The 21,672-nt window shown below is 41.2% G+C and overlaps 1 protein-coding gene across 2 annotated transcripts in view; it reads right to left on the bottom strand.

The window, feature by feature from the left end:
• FBLN1 (fibulin 1) overlaps positions 1-21,672 on the bottom strand; it is a 67,095-nt gene that overhangs the window by 17,492 nt on the left and 27,931 nt on the right. Inside the window, exons 6-15 of one of the 2 annotated variants that reach the window (XM_071422293.1) lie at positions 20,108-20,209; positions 18,325-18,462; positions 16,053-16,190; positions 14,438-14,581; positions 13,494-13,622; positions 12,864-12,989; positions 11,564-11,683; positions 10,567-10,698; positions 9,402-9,525; positions 931-1,377 (exon numbers count right to left, since the gene is read on the bottom strand). In XM_071422293.1, the coding sequence (XP_071278394.1) occupies positions 1,023-1,377; positions 9,402-9,525; positions 10,567-10,698; positions 11,564-11,683; positions 12,864-12,989; positions 13,494-13,622; positions 14,438-14,581; positions 16,053-16,190; positions 18,325-18,462; positions 20,108-20,209 (1,508 nt within the window). In that variant the 3' untranslated portion in view covers positions 931-1,022. Of the gene's footprint in view, positions 1-930; positions 1,378-9,401; positions 9,526-10,566; positions 10,699-11,563; positions 11,684-12,863; positions 12,990-13,493; positions 13,623-14,437; positions 14,582-16,052; positions 16,191-18,324; positions 18,463-20,107; positions 20,210-21,672 lie in introns of those variants that run through there. The other variant, XM_071422292.1, reaches the window with a different exon arrangement.

Raw genomic sequence — 21,672 nt, 5'->3', positions numbered from 1 at the left:
TCGAAAGATATTCCAGTTGTATTGTTCTTAACTGCTTAGAAGTAAACAAGGAAAGTGAAAGCAAAGGAAGAAAGATTTGGATATTGGAATTCTGACTGACTTCTCAGAGCACTTATGGTTTGGCGTGATGGTAGTTGTGGATAAAGTATTTAGTGGTCACAATTTATCAGCTTTCATATGACAGCTGGAGAGACAACAGTGTTATGAGTCAAATCAAGTATCTTTTTCAAAAGTTCCTGTAGATGGGAATGTTTCAGGATATAGCTTGTGAAACAGAAAGGAGCTCTCTGCTATTAGCTGAATGCTGTTATGAAGTTGATTGCTGTTCTGCTGTCATTAGCTTTTCCATTCAGCAAAAATTCCACAGAAAGAAAGATGAAATATCTCTCAAATAAATGTTCTTTAGAGGAGCTTAGCTTTTGTACCATCCTTAGAATCTGGAACTGGGATCTGTACCTGGTGGAAATCAGCATTAGCTCATGGGATACAACAGAGCAACAATAAATTGGACAGCTTGAGAATCTGGCTGTACACTTTTATACTGACCCATGTGCTGGAGCCCCTCAGGGCTCCTAAGGGTCCAAGTTATGCCCTTTTAACACATTGCCAGAAAATCCACACTATTTGCCACATAAGGGATGAAATTTTCTAGAGATGTCTCAGTTGAGACAGTTCAAAATATTTTCTTTGGAAAATTTAGACCTAAACCTATGTAACTGTGTATGATCAGCTGACTCCCCTGCTGTGTGAAGTAAATTAATAGCTTTCAGTCCTCAGGATGCTCAGGTAATGAACCCTTAGTCACCAACTTCTGCTTTGTATTATGATGCAGAGTACACAGAAGAATCTCCACAAATTAAGATGTTCAGTTATAGGGGAAAGTGGAAAACTGTGATGATGATGGCAAATAAAATGCAAGTGCAGCATGCAACAGATGAACTAAAACTTTATTAAAATCGGGGGGGGAAAAAAAGCTACTCTTAGAAGAGAAAGAGTAGCCAGTGATGGCTGTAAGTTAGGGATCAAAGCTGTGCAGAGACAAAGATAAAAAGTTTGGCAATAAATGTGTTGACAGTTCCGTGGCGGGAAAGTCGCATTTGGATTGTCAGGAGAAGGTCTCTGGGCTCTGTGATTTGACGCTGCATGACCACAAGGCCACTGTGGTTGTTCACTTTTTTTGTGGTGAAAAACCCCTCCTGGTTCCCGCTGATGATGGACAGCTGAATTTTATCCCCAGGGACAGCATTGGAAGGGCCCATGCGGAAAATGTCGGTGGGTACTTGGATGTTGGTGGGGAAAGAGAGGTGATAGTAGGTTATTCTCAGAGGCAGGCTCTGGCACTCCTTATTTTCATTACAAGGCAAGCGCTCACAGCGACTGCAAGAAAAGTGAGAACACAAGACAAGAGGAAGATTAGCGCACATTTAGCGAGTGGGAGGGAGAGCAGGGGCACTGGGGGTGGGAAAAGATAGCCTGGCTTGCATCCTGCTTCCACTCTTCAGCCTGGCACCTCACTCATATTGCAAAGGGACAGGAATTCAATAAGGATGAACTTGCCTGCAGCTGGGGCTTTGGGAGAAGAGTTGCCATTGTCAGAAGTGTTGCCCTTGCTCTGCAGGCACAGATGGATCAAGTCTGGCACCTCAGCAGGGGTGAGAGTTTATTTTCATTTACATCAGCCAAGCCCCCCTGGGAGAACACTGCCACTGTTTTCCCCTCCAAGGTTTATTCCTTTGCCGGTTGGACATATGTTCAGTAAAGGAAGAGATTCTAAATGGTAAGGGGGTTGTCTGTGTCTTACTTGGCATGTCTGGCTGTATTTTAAGACTGAGTGAAGTATTCTGAAAACCATGAATGTCCAAGGACTTGGTCTCTGAAGAGGAACCTTTTCCTGCTGATATGGCACAAGAACTGCTCCGTGCTATCAGAACCAACCAGAGACAGTCTAACACCCATCTAGGCAAGCCCTGAAAACAAGATCCAACGGCCTGATGTCTCCAGCAATGTGTCCTACACGTTCAGTCTCCTCCTGCACAGCCCTAAGTCATGGCAATGATTTCCCATGACTTTCTGGTGAGAGAGGAGTTTGCCCTCGGTTCTTTCATTGCCTCAGCACCGTGTCACAGTGAAAAATCCAGAGCACCAGCAAGAGATCACCCACACAGGCTGGCAGGCAGCAACAAACCTTTACATGAGCAGTCACAGTCTTCATGCATTCTGTTCCAGAGAGAAGTGAACTTTGTCCAGAAAACTATGGCATACAGCTATGGGCATCCAAGTCACTGCTGTTTAAGGTGTTATAGTTTATGAACACATTAATGAATATCTGACATCATGGTACCTGGTGGGTTTGAGAAGTGTGTAAAGGATTGCTCACTGGGTAAGATTGTAAGCATTTCAGGTTAAAGATATGCCCAAATCACCACACAGGTGTCCAAACATCCTTTCAGGCAGGTGTGTGGAAGTAAAGGTAGACAACAACAATCTCAGCTGGATGATGACTTTGCAAAATTTCATCATGATCAGGTTGAGCATTTAGCTCCAAACTCACCTCATGCAAAACTATGAATCAATTAAATTACATGCAAGAGTCTCTCCACTCCAAGCAGTATTTGCTCCACCAGTTGAAATTTTGGAACCTAAACAATTTCTTTCTTTACCAAGAAATGCTCCAGCATGAAAGCATGGTTTGTTTCTTTTACCACCTCAAGGAAATCTGAGTGTCCATTTCATTACTTTATTCTGACATGAGTTTGAGCTCCTATCAGCAGCATCTGCTACCAACAGAGCTGTGGTTCATGAGCAAGCCCCACTTTGTTGCCAATGCATGGTGATCTGAATTCCAGGAACTCCTCGCTATATGCAAAATCAGCACTTTCAAGAAGACTAATTAAAAGTACCCTCAGTTCTTCAATTAATGTGTTGCATGTTTTCTTTTAATACCACTTGCAAACAAAAGTGGTTCTTTGAAGCAATTCTTTGAAGATTTGAATGCATTCTTAGTTTTATTCATGTGTTTAAAGATCACGCACAAGTCCTCACAGGATGGCCAGCTAATTAAGTGTGGATACTCTTGAAGTATTTTCAGGTATGGAGAGCTCTGCATTCTTTTCTGAAACGTCATTAATAACTCCACTAAGGAGAATGACTTGGTGTTGTTAAAATCATGAGGCTACTTGGTTTTGCTGAAATCATGGAGCAAGTTGAGACAGTTCATTCCTTAGTTGGAAATGTTTTCTTCAAGTACAACTTCTTAGAAGCATGTACATGCTTATAAGCACTTACACTCTCATAAAGATGCTCTCCCTTATTATTTTATAAAAGTAAAATACATTTTTAAATTATGGCTAGAATTTGTTAAGAGAACAAAAACCAAAGCTTGCAGCTTTCCAAGAAAAAGGATGTCCTGTGGATTCAGAAAGTTATTTGTGAAGATAGATGTGCCTGCAGCTAGGAGCTAAAATTATTCAAAATTCATCATCATTTATCTCATACTTTGGTGGTATGCACTGCACACTGCACTGTAGGTTCAGTTAATGTGCAGTAATTGTTCCCTCAAATAACCACAGAGGAGAGATGGCAAATATTATTGCTTTCAAGAGCCAGAGTTCATCCTGGGGTCACACACCACAGAGGCGAGGAGCAAAGAGCATTTCAACCCTCTCTAGACTGCAGTGGGCAGCAGGAAATCACATGGTGGGAGGAGGGAGGGAGCAGCCCAAGCCCTGTGGCTCCTTGGGACAGGTGAGAGCTGTCTGCAGAGCTCCTGGGTCCTGCCCCTGCCCTGTGAGACACAGGACAGAGCCAAGGGGCCCAGCAGGAGAGGGGAGTCCTAAGGAGGCACAAAGTGCTACCAGAGAAAACCAGCCCAGAGCCCAGGGGCAGTTTTATACTTGCAGTATTATTATATATTATATTATTATAATTATATTATTATATAATATATTATATTATTATACATTATATTAAATATTATATATTTGCAGTCTTTGCAAAACTCTGAGATCAGGTTAATGGGTTACAAAAGTAAGCGTATACTGCTGCTAAATGCTTATTCCTGAATTTGAACCCAGTTATTTTAGCTCACTTTCTACTCTGTTCTATTATGCTTACTTATGTGGCTGAAATAATTGGTTTCAAAGAATTACTCCCAGTTTGAATTTCATGTACTGAACACTGATAAATGAAAACTGCCAAAACTAGAGGGATTCCATTTGTAGATAATAAATACAACATTTTGTAAAAATGAGGAGAAAAATATTTTCTGCCTTCCCTCAGATTAATTTTTGAGTCAGATTTTCACTGCATTGTGCTCAAAGGAGCTGAGTGGTATGCAACAATTCCTCACGTGCTGAAGGAAAATGAACTTTCTGTTAGCAAGATTTATGGCTTTATGGCTTGCTTCCTACAGGGAGACCAACTCAACATGCTGAACAACTAACCAGGTTTTATTAGTGAACTATAGCCTCACTATACATTCTATGCTGTAGATTTCCAGAGCTGTAACAGTCCTCCAGGCCTCCTAGAATATATTCCACTGCAAAGTGGAAAAAAATATAAATATTCCTTTTGCTCGTGCTATTGTTGGTGTGAACCTCTCTTTACAGCAGGTTGCACCACACCATGAGGTCCAAGTGAGGCACTGCCACATCATGGACTTTGATGCCAATGACCAGCTGTGCAGGGAAGGTGGTTTTTGTCTTAAACAGAGCAGAACTTTAAGGGAATGAAACCAACTGATGGCTGGTCTTCACAGACAATTCTTAACCAGAGGAGAATCTGGAGCCCCACTCCAGGAAGGGAAACAGGATACAGCAGAGTGGTAATGAGGATGGACAAGTGTTCTGTATGCTTCTCCTGTCTGGAGATAAAGTCTCTAGGACATTTCAAGGTGTAGAGGAGACAGAACTATATTTTCTTTGCCCTCAGCACTGAGCCTTTACATCCTATCCTTGTACCCTTCATCTGTCCTTCCTAACCTAATTTCTTCTTCCTATCCCCTTTCCTAGCCTATGGCCCTTGTTTCTCACTCAAATATTCGGCATCAGGACTGTCTACTCAGCCAGTGCCAATCCTCCTCCTGCTCCATTCTCTCCTGGCTGACACTTATTTCTCTGAGTTTCCACCTCACAGCCCTAGACCCAAAGCACAGATCCTTTCCCTCGGGATCTTTGTGCGGCTTCCCAAATTATTACTTCCTTTGATGGTCCCCATCCAAATCTGGAATAGAATAATGGAATCATTAAGGATAGAAAATGCCTCCAAGACCAGATCCAGCCTGTGACCCAGAGCCTTGTCACCCAGACCAGAGCACTGAGTGCCACATCCAGGCATTCCTTGGAAACCTTCAGGAATGGGGACTCCACCACCTCCCTGGGCAGCCCCTTCCAATTCCTGACCACCATTTCAGGACATCTTCCTGATGTCCTCTTGTCCTGTCATTAATTCCCTGGAATTTAATATCCCTTGGCCATAAGGACCTGACCCCCGTGGTTGCCCCCTTTGTAATTTTCCCTGCTACCCCTGAAGCATCTCCCAGGCTCATTCTCCTCACCTTGACACACCTTCAGATCCTTCCCTCCCTACATTCAACTCCTTATCTCCAAATTTTCATTTTCTTCTCATTTTTTTTCTTACCAAGCTGGCTCCTCTCTCACCCATGCTAGAAACATCTCACTTATCCATGGAGTTGGGGCTGTCCAGGGAGGCACACCTGGCCCAGGACAGACTGGGCTCCTCTCCTGTGGCTTTATGTGGGAGCAGGCTCAGGTGGCCTGTGGAGCTGGATCTGCATGTCTCAGACTGCTTTGAAGAGCACTAAGAAGCTCAGGACCACTAAATCAGAAGTGTACTCTTTGCTGATGGAAGAAAAAGACCTCTCTATTGACAGGAAGAATTAAATTGCAGTGAGGCAGATAGCCAAATACAAAGACAGATTGCTATGAAATACTTATCCTTCAAGGACTTGAGGCAAAAGAACTCTCAGAAAGATTACAGGTATGTCTGAGCCTATTTTGGCACAGAGGAGTGGATTAGGTTTACCCATCAAGGTCTTAATTTCTTAAAAAAGGCTGAATGCAATTTTACAAGCTTTACAAAGTTTGTAATTTTAAAAGTTTCAGAAGATTTTGGTGCAAAAGCAATTTCATAACAAATTTCAGACTTCTGCTCCATAACATGACAGCAAACTGATAAAATAAATTTAAAAAAATAAATCACCAAAATGTCTTTAAGACACACATACCAGTGTGTTCCTCTCTACACTTGTTCTTGGAAATGGGTGAGCTGCTCTGGCTGAAATGTGCCAAAACTTGAGCCTGAGTCAGACACCTGGCATGAACAACTTCAGCCATTGGTTACATTTTGGCAAATTTTTAAGGAGTTAAAAACATGTCCTAATACTTATAAGCACCAGGCAACCTTAATAATATGCACAGACATGTCTAGAAAATAGAAATAGTTCCCCATTTGGCTCAATGCAGCACACATCTGACACGTTGCCATAAACGCTTCTTTATCTTTTCTACTATTTTTCTTGGCTTAAATATTACAAATGTTAGACTTCAATGCCATATAAAGAGAAGTTAATTGTTATGCAATTTGAAAACAAAAACTCTTTGGCAAGGCAGTGCAGCAAGTAAAGTTCTATTATGAGGAGCAGCAGATCTTATCTATCCTGGGAAAAATCCCAAGCCTATAGACTGATCAATGAAAAACAAAAAGCAGAATTTAAGTAAAATACATAAGGCCTTCAATAAAATTGTTACCATTTAGATCAAGCCAGGGATTTTGCTGTATTTGGGGAAGATAACAGAGTGTTTCCTCCTTTCCTACTTCACCTAATGGCAATTGCCACTGCAACAGCCACCAGGAAAAACCTCTGCTTTACAGGCACTGGGTAAAGAAGCTTCTGGATCACTGAGTGCTGTTGCCTGTGCATAAGGATTTTAAGGAAAAATAAGAATAACAAAACTTGGATTTACAGGACTGAGGCCTATTAAATTAGAGCAATTCCAAAGAAAATAATGGGGAACAAGGTAGAAAAATTTCCTGAGGTGCCAGCTTGATGGGAATGGAAAAATAAGTTGTCTTTCTTATGATGTGCCAAGTTGGTGAAACTGGAATGTGCTTTGAATAAAAAGGAGAGAAAAAATGGTATCTGTACTAAGAGTGATAAGAAGCCAACTACTTTGATTTTAGAGCCTGGGTGAAAAAGCAATTTAATGTTGTTATCATGCAGAACATAACAAAGATATGCTGGCTATCAACCTTGCTGGGGTACATGTGCAAAACTGATTCAGTCAAGGAGATGTAAAGTAGTTGGGATGTAAAAAGGGTGCTAAAGAGCTGTCTTATGAACTGCTCCCCAGGGAGCACCAGGAAATCCCACCCATAAACCCTGATTCCTGCACACTGGTGTGACATTCATATCCTCTGAGAATGAGAGCACCTGTGGAACCCACTGCTCTTCACCAGTGACAACAGTGAACTCACATTCTCTTTGCTTTATGCAAACATCTTTCCAGCAACACATTTAGTAACTATCTGTAGCTGTTGAGAGGGAAAAACCTAATAAATCCAAGATAATGACTTAAGGAATTAAAAATAATTAGAATTTCACTGAGCAGCTGCAGGATTTGTGTCTGACTCAGCCTAATTATAGCCTGAGCACATCAGAAGAATCTCACCCTATGAGTAGGTCTGAGTTAGGCAGAGAAAGCCCAACAACCTGGACACAGAAAAACATTCACTCTACTGCTTTCCCAAAAGATGACATGTAGCTCAAATAGCCAATGAAGTCAAACACAGATAAGAGAGAAAATGAAATGGGATGTGTGTATGATGTGTATTTTATAAACTGAACTCTGCAATGCAGGAATGTCTGTAAGAGCAGAAATCTGCTAATTCTGCCTGGTGGCCCATTGCACAATGCACTTTTTTCACTTTTTTTTAAAATTAGGATACCAATGAACCCACAGTCTTACAAATAAAGAGAACATCTGCATCATGAGGCGCTGCTTGGTCATTGATGTGACAAATTTAATTTAAAATTTAATTCCTATTACCCTTCCCAGAACACAAGCATATTTTATAAATAGCTGGGTTTACACCACGAACTTCCTCTCCAGCATTCTGATCAAATACATCTGCTGTGCCACTTGTATGACATTTCAAAGACTAAGGCTTAAATGCAAACTAACTGATCCCCAGAAAATCCCCGAGATGGAGATCAGTGCTGGCTTCATTCCTCAGAGGAGGCACAGAGTACTCAGGTCTGTCTGACAGATGGTGCCCATACCAGCACCGACTGGGAAAAGCAACAGTGGGCTGATAACAAATGTGATTTGTCAGCTTTCCTCCCTGGCTGGTGGAGCTCACACTTACCTGAATACAGGGCACACATGAAGCAGGCTTTGGAGGAATTGCTGGAGTACAACAGCCTGGAGTACAGGGTGGCCAGAAAGCCACAGGGCAGAAAGCAAAGCATCACTTTGACCAGCCATAAACTCCAGCTATGCAACTGAGAGTTTGCAGCAACTTCTCCTCTCTGCTGGCACTATTTGATGGGTATAAAAGAGCTGCCAGCTGCCCCTCCTCCCAGAACTGTCTCTTATTTTCTACACCAGAATGCACAGACTATCCCTGAGCTAGGTTAGAGACACAATTATGAGCTGCAGCTAAAGTACCACCCTTGCTAGGATTTCCAGGTTTTTAATACAGAAAATTGGATGCAAATTGAAAGAGGGGAGATTTATGTAAGATATTAGGAAGAAATTTTTTGTTGTGAGGAAGGTAAGACACTGGAACAGGTTGGCCAGTGAGGTGGATGCCCCAACCCTGGCCAGTTTGGAAATGGCCTTGAGCAAACTGGTCTAGTGGGACATGTCCCTGTACATGGCAGAGAGGGTTGGGACTAGATGATTTTTAAGGTCCATTCTAACCCCTTAATATTCTATGATTCAATTAAATGGTACCAAAAATAAGACATTCTTGCAATCCTTTGCAACACTACAGGTGAGAATTCAGAGATGGAGCTCAAAAGAAGCATTTAGCTGAAGTGTGAAGGTAAGGAAAGAGTATGTGTGATCCTGAAATAAAAGCCAAGGATTTCAAAGCCCAGTGTAGTCCTCCTATCAGGCTGCCTGCAAGGGAACCAGACAGAGAGTATCTGCCTATGGCTCTGGAGATCATTATGGTGCAAACCACTGACACATGGCATTTTTTAAGGGAGTATCTTTTTTCTTAGAAAGAGGAGCATGAGGAAGGAAACCAGACTTGTGTGTGCAAAACATAGGGTAGGCCTGCCAACACAACACATATTTGCTAGAAACTGCTCTGTGTTCAGCCAGCAGTGGCATGACCTGAGGAGATGATGCCAGCTTGGGAAGGAAGGTACTTACGTGTCTCCTGACTTGCGGTAATTCTCGGGACATTCCAAGGACAGGCAGCGGAAGCCGCCCTGGATGTTAAAGCAGGTCTCGTTGAAAGAGCAGTTGTGGCTTTCTGCAACACACTCATCGATATCTGCCAGATGGAAACAGGGGTGTGGGTTAAACACAGGCTTTTCCTCTCCTTGCAGGTGCCAGACAATGACAGAATCACAAGGTTGGAAGAGACCTTCAAGATCGTGGAGTCCAACCCATTCCCTGACACCTCAATTAAACCCTGGCACCCAGTGCCATATCCAGTCTGGTTTTAAACACATCCAGGGATGGTGACTCCACCACCTTCCCGGGCAGACCATTCCAGAACTTTATCACTCTTTCTGTGAAAAACTTTTTCCTAATATCCAACCTATATTTCCCTTGATGCAGCTTGAGACTGTGTCCTATGGTTCTGTCAGTGCTGCCTGGAGAAAGAGACCAACCCCCAGCTGACTACAGCCGCCTTTCAGGGAGTTGTGGAGAGTGATAAGGTCACTCCTGAGTCTCCCTTTCTCCAGGCTAAACACCCCCAGCTCCCTCAGCCATTCCTCACAGGGTTTCTGTTCCAAGCCCCTCTCCAGCCTCGTTGCCCCTCTGGAGGCACTCAAGCATCTCAATGTCTCTCCTAAACTGGGGGACCCAGAACTGAACACAACCCTCAAGATGCAGCCAGTATCCTATCAGGTACTGCAAAACATGGAGTGCAATTAAACATTACTGCAGGGTTGCAAGGGGAGGACAGAAGAACAAAAAAGAAGAACATTAACCCAACCAACCAGCAAGAAGAAGAAAAGGAAGAGCAGCAGTGCCACTAAGTGGACAAGACCTAAATATTTGCTGACGTGTTTACAGCAGGATATTTCCTTTTAATGGCTAAACCAACTCACAGCATTGGAATCTTCATTGTAAGAATTTTTTTATAATTATTTAATAATGTTTTCAAAAGTAGTCTCTGCTGAATTACTTTGTAACTGAAATTTCCTGTGTATTTATCATAAGAGACTGATTTCTTCAGATGTCAAGCTGATGTGTACTGCATTACCTATCATGTCGTAGGAAAGGCATTTTTTAAACACAAAACCTGCTATAACTTGTCAGAATTCTGCAATGCATGAGGTCTCCCTGCAGTTGTTGAACCCACCTTGGCAGTTGCGTGCATTGGGTGCCAGCCTGTAGCCAGTGGAGGGACAAGTGCATTGAAAGCTCCCAGGAATATTAACGCATCTAAAGGAGCAGATATGTCCTCCAGTGGGCAAAGCACATTCATCAATATCTGCAAGAAAAAAAAAAAAAAACACCACTAATTTTCTATGTGTTCCTGACATTCAGCCCAGTGCACATGTACAGCGCTCCTGCTATGAGCTTCAAATACAATTTGATGATTCTGATTTCTGGGCAATGAGGAAGATCATCAGATATGTGTGGCTCTAGCCAACAACATCTAAATAGCAAAGACTTTCAGGAATAAATGGAACTCTGAAGAAAATTAAAAGCTCTATGAGAGCCCAACAGACAAAGTAATGGATGAGAGCAAGCACTTTACAGTGACATGTGTTGTAGTGCTTTATAAAAGGGAGAGAGAGGAATAGTTTTATTGTTGTTTTTACAAAAGGAAATCACCATTAGATGTTCTGCCCAAGGTCTCACTGTTTAATAAGTCTTGGAGACCTAAGTCCAAGCTCAGGATCTTGTTCATGAGGTCACATCCTCATCTTCCTTGTATTTGAGAATACACTAGTTCAGAACCAGCCACAAAAAGAGGATCTATAAAATATTACCTAGTTATAACATGTCTTACATATGTAAAACATAAATATGCTCATATCTCCACTTGCTGAAGACAAGAAATTCTGGTAGCTCCTCAGGAAAAAGACAAATTTCTGTCAAATAACAAAAGTGTGCCAAGCTACAAGTCAGTGTGAACAGCAAAAATGACACCAACATAGAAAGAGATGCTTCTAGAAAAGGGCATGGGCAGGAGACCTTCATTAAATACAGTTAGAAAATAAAGAAAACAAAGAAAATACTGAGGAGACTCAAATGCTAAAATGAAAAAATTACATGGAATTGCTCATGTTTGTTACAGCAGCAATGAGAAGTGGGCCCCCACCCTCTCCCTGCAGCACCACAGAGCTCACCTTCACAGGAGATGCCATCGATGTCGCTGAGCTGGAACCCCCGGCGGCAATAGCACTGGTAGGAGCCGTACACATTGGCGCACTCTTGACTGCAGGGGTTGCTCTCACACTCGTTCAAATCTGAAAGGCAGAGTTATACACCTGAACCCCAAATTTCTTGCAATGCTCGTCACTCCTAATACTGGAATAAGACAAAATTTTGGAAGGTAGTTGTAATTAAAAAAAGGATGGCACACGTCACTGAGTAACCTGGAAATAGGGGACTCTCAGTGTGTTACTCTTAACAGGCAGTATACGTTAATTTTTACTGTGCTATAATTTCCTCCTGTACATCAAGGTGTGAGACTGAGAGGGAATCTTTAGGCCAACACTTACATTTTTGTTTCTGTATATCAGCAAGGCTGGTTTTGAAGGTTTTGAACCTGACTGAGTTGAATCACCCTTCAAAGTGCAGCAAAAGCAGACCCATAGATCTTCGCATCACAGAATCACAGAACCATTCAGGCTGGAAAATACCTCCAAAACCATTGAGTTCAGCCTGTGACTAAGCCCCACCTTGCCACCCAGACCAGAGGACTGAGTGCCACGTCCAGGCATTCCTCAGACACTTTCAGGAGGAGACTCCATGAGAGTCCCTGAGAAGTCCCTTCCAATGTCTCACCACCCTTTCAGAGAAGAAATTCTTCCTGATTCATCCAACCTGAACCTTCCCTGGTGCAGCTTGAGGCTGTGTCATCCTGTCCTGCCAAATGATGCAGTCTAAGGGTGATATATTCAAGCTGTGGGCTGTGGTGGCCTTGACTAAGCACAGCAGCATTCATGTAACCAAAGAGACTGCACTGTGATGATTTCTCATGCCATTTCAGTGCAGTCTTGCAAGGTAAAATAAAAAAAAAAACAGCAAATAAAATTTAAAAAAAATAAAAGTAAAATAAAAAAAAATTAAAAAACCGCTAAAAGAGCAATGAGCTGTGTCACTATAGGACACGAAATAACACAACGTGGAAACGCAGCTCTTCTAAGGTGAAAACAGATTTTTTAATTTCTGACTCCAACATTTACAGACTTCCAAAACTGACAGTGGATTGGAGGGTGACGGTGTCACCTGTCCAATGACACTGGACAAACCAACAGTCCATCAAATTTCTCCTCCTCCATAAAAGAATGCAACACGATAAGTTATCTACATAAAGTGCGTGAGAAAGTTCGTTACAAGAATGTAAACATCAGAAGGCTTAGAAAAACTTAAAAAATCAGGGCAATAGAGCTGTTTCTCACACTCCATAACTGAGAGCCATACCTTCACAGGATCTGCCATCAGCTGAAAGTTTGAAGCCCATGGTACAAGTGCAGTAGTAGGAGCCAGGAGTATTCTCACACTTGTGAGCACAGAGGCGGCCTGGGTAGCGCCTGCATTCGTTGATATCTGCAATGACAAACACACAGAGAGCTCTGTGCATGGGCTGCCCCACTGCAACACCAGTCTGGACAAGAAATGTGATTATCAAAGTTTGATTGTTGTTTTCCAGATTTAAATTTCATACTAAAGAGAGAAGATGCCCTCAAAATGCTCATTTAGAAGCACGCCAGAGTATAATTGGATTAGATCTATACAGGAGAAAGTTGCTTTGATCTTCCAAAGGAATCTTTTGCTGTAGGTGCTTATAAAAATATCACAGAAAACAATTACACTCACTCTCACAACCTTACCTTTTAACAGGATAGCAGATAACATGTTGACAATACTAATACAGCTTCCTTTGAAGTACCAGCAGTTCTTTAATATGGTTTTAAAGCCAGCCAAATAATATATAGCAGTCAATTTTACATTCTGATGACAGAGGCTATGCACAGAGCAGTAACATTCTTTAGAGAGGATCACTTTGTAAGTGCTATGGCTGCAGGTATTTAGGTTGGTGGTGCAACTTACCAATACAGGTCCTACTGATGACATCAAAGCTATAGCCAGCTTTGCACTCGCAGCGATAATTGCCTGGGGCATTGATACAGATGTGCCCTTCTCCACAGGGCTGGCTGGAGGATGAGCACTCGTCCACATCTACAACAAAAAGTGATTCTAAGTACACTTCTACCTATGCAGGCTGAGAGAAGAACATCCTAAGGTTTTTTTTTTTTTGGTCCTCTGGTGGTTATAAAGTGTTTTGGAACAGAAAACAAGATGTTATCATGCTCTCAGCTTTTACGAGATCAGAGTCACAAATCCAAACTATTTGTACCAAACCAGGTTAGCTCCAAGGTGTCCTTAATGTTGATGGATTTGGGATGAACAATGAAGTAATCAGGCAATTCCCTTTTGGAGGAATTCAGTGCAAAATTGTTTTATTATGCATACTTATATTTGTGGATCAGATTTTTCATCTAGTCTAAGATGTCTGAGATCCAGAGTCATCAGTAGTGCTTTGATAAAGCACTCACAAAAATTGAAAACACATACAAAAATGCCTGTCTTTGCTAAAACCATCTCAGTTAAAAGCCAGCCAAAGGCATCTATATCTTTCAGTGTTACTTGAATGGCCTCTGTGGGGCATTAAGTTGACCTTCTGTTATCTCTCTGTACTAAGGAGATCTGGGGCCACACAGCATTGTTCCATTGATGCAGTCACAGCCAATGCCATTTATGGGGGCTGATAATCATTACCCCTCAAAATGTAGGGTTTCGTGAGTTTTATGAAGGACAGAGGGTGGATGCTTGTCATTCTTCACTTGCTGGGACTGCCATGAGGGAAAGAACAGGATCAAGAATTGACTGTGGGAATGACAAAAACCTGGACAAAGCGCAAGAAACTGCTAGACATAAATTATTTATGTGAGCTATTTTCTTAGAACTGCTTTTTCTTCCCAACTGTCACTCACCTACACATCTTGTTCCATCTTCGTTGAGGTGGTAACCTCGGCCACAGCTGGGTGAGATTCTCTGGCAGGTGAAGGAGCCATCAGTGTTAATACAGATCTGTCCAGCTGGGCACGGCATGTTGGTGCTCAGGCACTCGTTGATATCTACAAGAGCACAAGTCAGTGTAACTCTTTCTGGTCTCAAGAGGTTTGAGGTAAGATGCTCTCATTATGTACATAATGAGAACTTCACATAATGAGTTACATAATGAGAACTTCACATAATGAGTTACATAATGAGAACTTCTCAGAGAAAAGTTCTGCCTGTCGGAGAAGACAACTATTCATGACATTTTAGCTCCACTGATACAAAGCTTCCAGAGTGAAGACTGGGGAGATATAAAAGCCATAGATACCACTGAAAAGCAGTGGAAATTTGGTGTAGAAGTTGTATTTGTTTCAAAGCCTTTAAAAGTCTCTCCTAAATATACAAAGCACTGATCAACAGTTCAGTTACCCAGTTCTGCTTCAGTCTGTGTGTTCTGATGGAGCTCTTAGCTTCTACATGATGATCAGAGTCCCAAATCCAACAACAAAATCCCCTCAACTCCACATAGAGCAGCATTTAATTCCCAGTGCCTAAAGTTAGGCTGTGAAACTGCCTAAATGTTTTGAGCAAATGCATTTAATGTGCCTTTCCTGATGTCCATGGCAGCAAGTTAATCAAAATCTGCCATGGACCTGGCACTACCTGTGGCAGGCATGTGCTTTCAAAGGGCTTGCTGTGCACAGGCACTGGCCCCCCTTGTTTTAAAGGCTGCAGTTTTGTTTTCAGTCTGTTTCCAGTGTCAGATTTCAGCTCTACAGGAGAACAAGGGGCTGATAATGAGTGCAGCTTGGCAGCAGCTGCTGCTTGGCCAGTTCCACAAGTCCAAGGCTTGCTATGCCAATGGGGGAATTAAAAGTTGAGTTGAGACTTGAAAATAATACTCAAGGGAATAACTGATAGATTTGTAGGTCACATTAGACAAACCCATATAAAGTCTGCTGGAAACCAGTAATTTTAATGCATTTATTTGAAGGCTATAATTCTGGTTTTGGGGAGTCTTGGAAACAAGGCATTGTCCTGGCAAGATTGTCATCAGTCTTTAAAGTAAAACTCCTCTCCACAGTATGTTATAAGTGTCCCATCTTTCTCATACACAGTAAGATTCTTGATGGGCTATAACAAATCTGGAAAGACCTACAAGCCTGTAAAACCAAGCAGACTAATATCAAAGGGTGTTACAGATGATGCCATAATTACGGCTTTCTACACAAACCTTTGGCTAAAACCTTTTGGATAGAGTTAGATAAAATATATGACAATTTTTTTACACATTTTTTTTCATATAAAACACCCAAAGACTTAAGCAGCTAACCACCTTAGGTAATGCAATCTCATTAATAATAGGATCTAGTATTCAGATGTTTCATTTAAATGGCTTTCATCTGTCACTCTTACCTATGGGATCAAGGAAAAAGCAATGCACGCACAGATGAAGAACAGCTTGAGCAGTTCAGAACCTACCCAGGGAAAGCACAACTTTTCTCCCAGCAACGTTTGAGCATTCCCCAAGACAAGAGCATGCCTTACCAATACAGTTGCCCAGTGCATCTTGTATAAACCCACTCATGCACTGCAGCTTGGGGCGGCAGCGGAAAGATCCTGGAGTATTCTGACAGATAAAATCGGGGGGGCAGTTATGAGTACCAGTCTCACACTCGTCAATATCTGGTACGTCACAAAAAAAAATTGTTAGCAGGAATTAGACGGGTTCCTTCATTGCATTTCAAGCATAAGACATAATTAAAATCATCACATAGATTAATTCTCAGTGGACCTTCCTGGAATTCTGTGATCCAGGATCAATATGACTTATTACCTCAAAAAATATCTCAATAAAACCAGATAGGTTAAGATTTTTTTACAATTTCATTATTAATATTATATATAGGGGGGGTGTCTGTGCATATTATGCTTTACAAGTTTAGTTCTCACAACTAAATGATTCAAAACTATTATAAAGTATCTAAAGCATCACATTCAGCCTTGATTCAGCAGTGTGCTGGGATTTGAAGTCGGGAAGATTTCATTACCCAAGTGCAATTTTAATTTTAGCTCTAGATCCAATGCAGATATTGTTCATTTCTTTCATAAGTGAATAAATTGGCCTTGATTCCCATCCATATTAAGGCTTGCAATATCCCTGCATTATCATGCTTTAAAATGCACATAAATATGACTTCTGATTACTTTAACATTCTACTCCAGTTCAGAATAGACAATAAATATTTCTGAATAAATTATTGTTCACGTAAAGCAGGTAAAGGAGATAACAGCAAATGAGGCTTCACTCAGGAATGTAGTCCTGTCCACATAAAGCAACTAAAATTTAATGTTTGCCAACTGGCAATGGGATGAAATCTCCTAAAGCTATCAAAATACAGAAAATCTCCAGCAAAAGGATAACTCAGCTTTCTCATTCATGCAGTTGATACAACAGTAGCCCTAGAGCTTTGTGGGTCTTAAAAAATTAATGTGGAGACCATGTGAATTAATACTGAACTGGGTTTTGCAGGATTCCACATGTAGCACAGCTCAGTCATGTTACTTGGCATTTAAAAACCATACATGAATATCTTATCACTATTAACATAGCATTAATAATTAACAATATTAACATATCTTACCCAGATAAGAACTTTCTAATATTATTGCAGGTGTAATTTACTATCTGTGCTCCTTTTTTTTCCAACAGAGAAATATGTTAATACTTGCCAGTAAGCTATTTGTTGGCCTAAATCTGATGGTTTTCAAATCAATGGAAGTGTTACTTCAAAGGGATCACAGTTACACCATGATACTTTCAAAAACATTGTGTGATGTTCTGCAGGTTTGGCATTGGAGTTTGTTCATCAGCTTTTTTTATTCAATCTATTTATTATTCATCACTGATCAGTTCCTACAGTAAAGCCTTACCTAAAATCTTGGTTGAGTTAATTTACTCAGTGGAATTAAATTAGTTTTTTTATAAAGCAGTCTAAGCTTAGAGGGAGCAGACATGGTGAAAACCAATTCCACATCAGCTGGAGTTTGCTGCTAATTTATATCTCTGTAAAGGCAGCACGCCAGGTGAAGTTACAGATGCACATAAAAGCATTCTTTAAGCTAGATGGAACTTGAAACAAGTAACTTTTTTAGTAAGAAGGACTGTTACCTTTGTGTTCAAACACAGCTAGTCAAGAACAGTGGTTTTAACCCCTTCACATTTTTAAATACCTAGGAATGCTGTGATTAGAAATTAATCCCTTTGTAACCTCCTAAGGATAAAAGCTTGCTTTCTTTTTTCTAAAGATGCATCTTCCCTCACATTTTCAAACTGAATCACCTGGTTGCTCCACTTGCCACACTTTGTTTCACGCTCCAGAATGTGCAAACTTGATTAATTCAGGTGCATCCAAACCATCAGATATGCTCCATGAGCAGGACTAAGGCACTCCACTCACAAATGAACAATCAATTCCACAGACCAGACTGGAGCTAGCCAGAAATTATCTCCAGGGTATTGTGTATAGTGTGAGTTCTGGGCATTGCTAATCACCTGTTTTAGTCCCCAGAGCAGCTCCTAACATGCAACACAAACTGCCAGTGTGAAATGCAGTTATCTCTGCTGGAAATCATTGCAGCAGCCTTCAGCTGCATGATCTGGTTTTTTGCAAGGTGACAGGTGGGAAAACTGCTGTCCTTGAGGTGTGTGTGTGTCAGTTACCTGAGTATTTACCAAAACCCAAAGAGCATGACATGATGACGTGCTTAGTGTTTAACTCAAGCCAGGAAGATCCCAGTTTCTGTGCACAGGACATACCTTTGCAACGACTGTCATCTGTGAGTTCGTAGCCAGTGCCGCAGCTCGTGTCCCGCTGGCAGCGGAAGGATCCCAGTGTATTGACACAGGTCTGTCCAATCCCACAGTTGTGTGTCCCAGTGATACATTCATTAATATCTACAACAGGCAAAACCATTTACAAGTAAATAAGAGAGAGTAAATAAGAAGCATGATGTCCCTGGGAGGAGATCAGGTCGAAGGCTTGCTGTGGGCACACCTCCAACCAGGCATTCCTCTGAGCATCTGAATTCAAAGGTGGGGATTTGGCCTCACATTCACATCCTGCTACACAGCTGTCACAAGACATTTGGACCCTGTTGGAACCAGGACTTGCTGATACACCGTACTTAAGAAGAGGAAGTTTAACTGAGTGAGAGCAGAGACTCAACATCATCTGACTGAGTCTAGCAGTCGATGATGTCTCTGGATATGTCTAAAGCTGTTACAGCCAGGATGTGTATACGTGGTCTGCTGGTGGAGTTGGCAGTGTTTGGTTTATGTTGGGCTCAATGATCTTTAGGGTCTTTTCCAGCCTCAGAGATTTCATGGTCGGATTATAGTAACTGAATGAATGGGGCAAACTTTCAGAAATCCTTGCCTTGCTCTGCATCCCACCAACATATGGTTGAGGGACTCTCTGAGCCAAGCTGTGACTTTCTACTGCACAGCTACTGATAGACATTTCCTTTGTGAATTTATTTTTCATTTTAACTTTGAATGCATAAGAGAATCTGACATCCACCTGTATTAAATGTAAAAGCTCTTCCTTTTTATATGTCCTACTATGTTAGTGTTAATCTGACCAATCATCAATATTTATTTATATTCTGAAGTTTGTATCTGAGGTACTTAAGATTACATTTCCAGTCACTGACAGAAAAAGGCACTCTTCATCTGGAACACTTGACATCCTTGAACAGCTATGCAGGATGGGCAAGGTGAGCTGTGTCCTGGAAGGGCTCACATCCCTAAGCAACAAGGAGCCTGGGCTCACTAGCTCAGAACCAAATGTCACATTGCACAAGCCTGAAGTCTGTTGCAGTGTGATGGATCTTATTCCAATAGAAGCCAAATGCAACCTCTATCCCAGCCCATTTCATTTGATGCCACAGATCAGAATATGCTGACTTGGAAGGCACCCACAAGGATCATTGAGTCCAGCTCCTGGCCCTGCACAGACACCCCAAAAATCCCCCCCTGTGCATCCCTGAGAGCCTTGGCCAAGCCCTCCCGGAGCTCTGGCAGCCTTGGGGCCGTGACCATTCCCTGGGGAGCCTGGGCATTGCCTGACCACACACAGGGGTGCAGGAAAAACCAGTTCTTCTTCTGGGAGAAGCTAAAAATCCTTCCTTGACAGTTGCCATGCCACTCATGGAGTCCAGAACAGTAGTTCTTTCTGTCAGTTGTGTCCTTAACAAGCTAAAGAATCCTACCCTATTTATTTTGTCTGCCTTATCAATAACAATCCACTTTTACAAGAGAGAATAGGTATTCTGTTTTGGTTTTATTCAGAACAACAAATTCAAACTCTGCCTCTTCTCCATTCTAAATTCTCCACCTTTTCCACTGACCCTCTCTTAACTTAATTTTTCCACAATTCTCATTTCAACACTCCATTCAAATCAACTTTTTATGACTTCATCTCTTTCCCCAGCTGACATAAGCATATTCTGCTTTCTTCCATCTGGGTATTTTTGTATCTATTCTTGCACTTTTAAAACAAGAATGTTTATAATGAAAGCAATGGTTTTATTTCTTTTACCTTCACAGGTGATACCATCTGGTTGAAGCTGATAGCCAACAAAGCAGGAGCAGACATAGCTGGATCCTGTGTCTCTGCACTGCTGGGAGCAGGGACCACCACCTAATGAATATGTTAAAAGGCCTCATGTAATTAAGGGGCTCTTCATAGGAACTGAAACTAACCATGAATTTACAGGATAATTGATTTATTTAGAAAAGAAATTAATACACATATACAAAAGAAAGGGCTAAGCACTGAAAGATCTAAAAATTAATAAAAAAAGGATTATTGGGACAAGCAGAAAGAGAATACTACAGAGAATTTACACAAAATTTGGCTCATCATTAAGGAAACCTTTTCTGACCTTGTTAAAATATAAATGAATATTAAAAATGTTTCATATTCTAAAATTAGAGAAAAGGTTATATACTTCCAACAACAACTATTTGTTATAAGGCTGCAGATATTCTTAGTACAAACAGAACTCACGTCCTGTTTTTCAGAATGGCTGGATAGGCATTAAACAAAAGGTGTGAGATAGGCACAATCCATGTGGGAAATTGCAGCTATAAAATGTTATTATAAATAATTTTTTAAGCACAACAATTTCTAATGAGGACAGGGCCTTTAATGCATCATTGAAAATTAGGTGGAACCATAGCTTTGCTGTTGAGATCAACAGCCTCTGCTCTCTGAATCTCTGCTAATACTGTGAGCTCCATCCTGACACACTAAAACCTGTAGTGGGAGTGTTAGAAGAACAGAATTAAGTTCCCCATGTTACATGAAGGTGCTCCAAAACAAATTGCTGGAAGTTCCATTTCCTATGAAATTTAAGTTTCCCCTGTTAAAGTTCAGGAAATTAGAAGTTTTGGCATGCCAAGTTTATCAGAAATTATACTGTAGACAGAACCACCAATTGGCAATTAGCAATACCAATCCATCTCCTGCAGGCAGCTGATTAACTGAGAAATACAACAACTGATTACATGAAGAAATAATGCTAGGAAAATATGTAACACATATTTCTGTGTCATCTCCTCTAATTAGCAAGGAGGAGAGGCATTGTTGACTCTGGTTCACTAATGACCTGGTAGATATTCCCAGTCTCTCCAGAGTGTAACAGCTGTAGAACATAGAGCACAGTAAATAATTTTTCAACTGGAATATAAGCCTATTAAATTGTTTTTATCCTAAATACATTTCTGAGTTCTGAAATGCTGGCAGAAAACAATGAATCACTGCTGGTTTAGGTTTATAGACATGTAAATCATATGTGACAAGCAATAAATCAGAATACTTAGCAGAGCAATATTCCAAATGCACATTTCCAAGGAGGCAGAGCAGCATCATTAATCAGAACAAGAGCCACTTTTGTCTTCCTTTTGTTCAGGTTATGCATCTCAAATATAAACAAGTTTAATTTAATGTTTAAACACATGTTTAAACATTCAAACACCAAGAGAAGAACAAAAGATGCACATATTTAATATAGGATCACCACATTCTGAAAAATCCAAAGCACTCCACAGGTTCAAGGGTGACACTTCTGAGGCATTACCTCACTTTAGAAGTTAATTAGA

Source organism: Agelaius tricolor, unplaced genomic scaffold (genome assembly GCF_023055355.1).
Source record: "Agelaius tricolor isolate 1412-34295 unplaced genomic scaffold, bAgeTri1.0.p SCAF_3, whole genome shotgun sequence".
NCBI classification, from domain to species: Eukaryota; Metazoa; Chordata; class Aves; order Passeriformes; family Icteridae; genus Agelaius; species Agelaius tricolor.
This window is presented reverse-complemented; position numbering and strand designations above follow the sequence as displayed.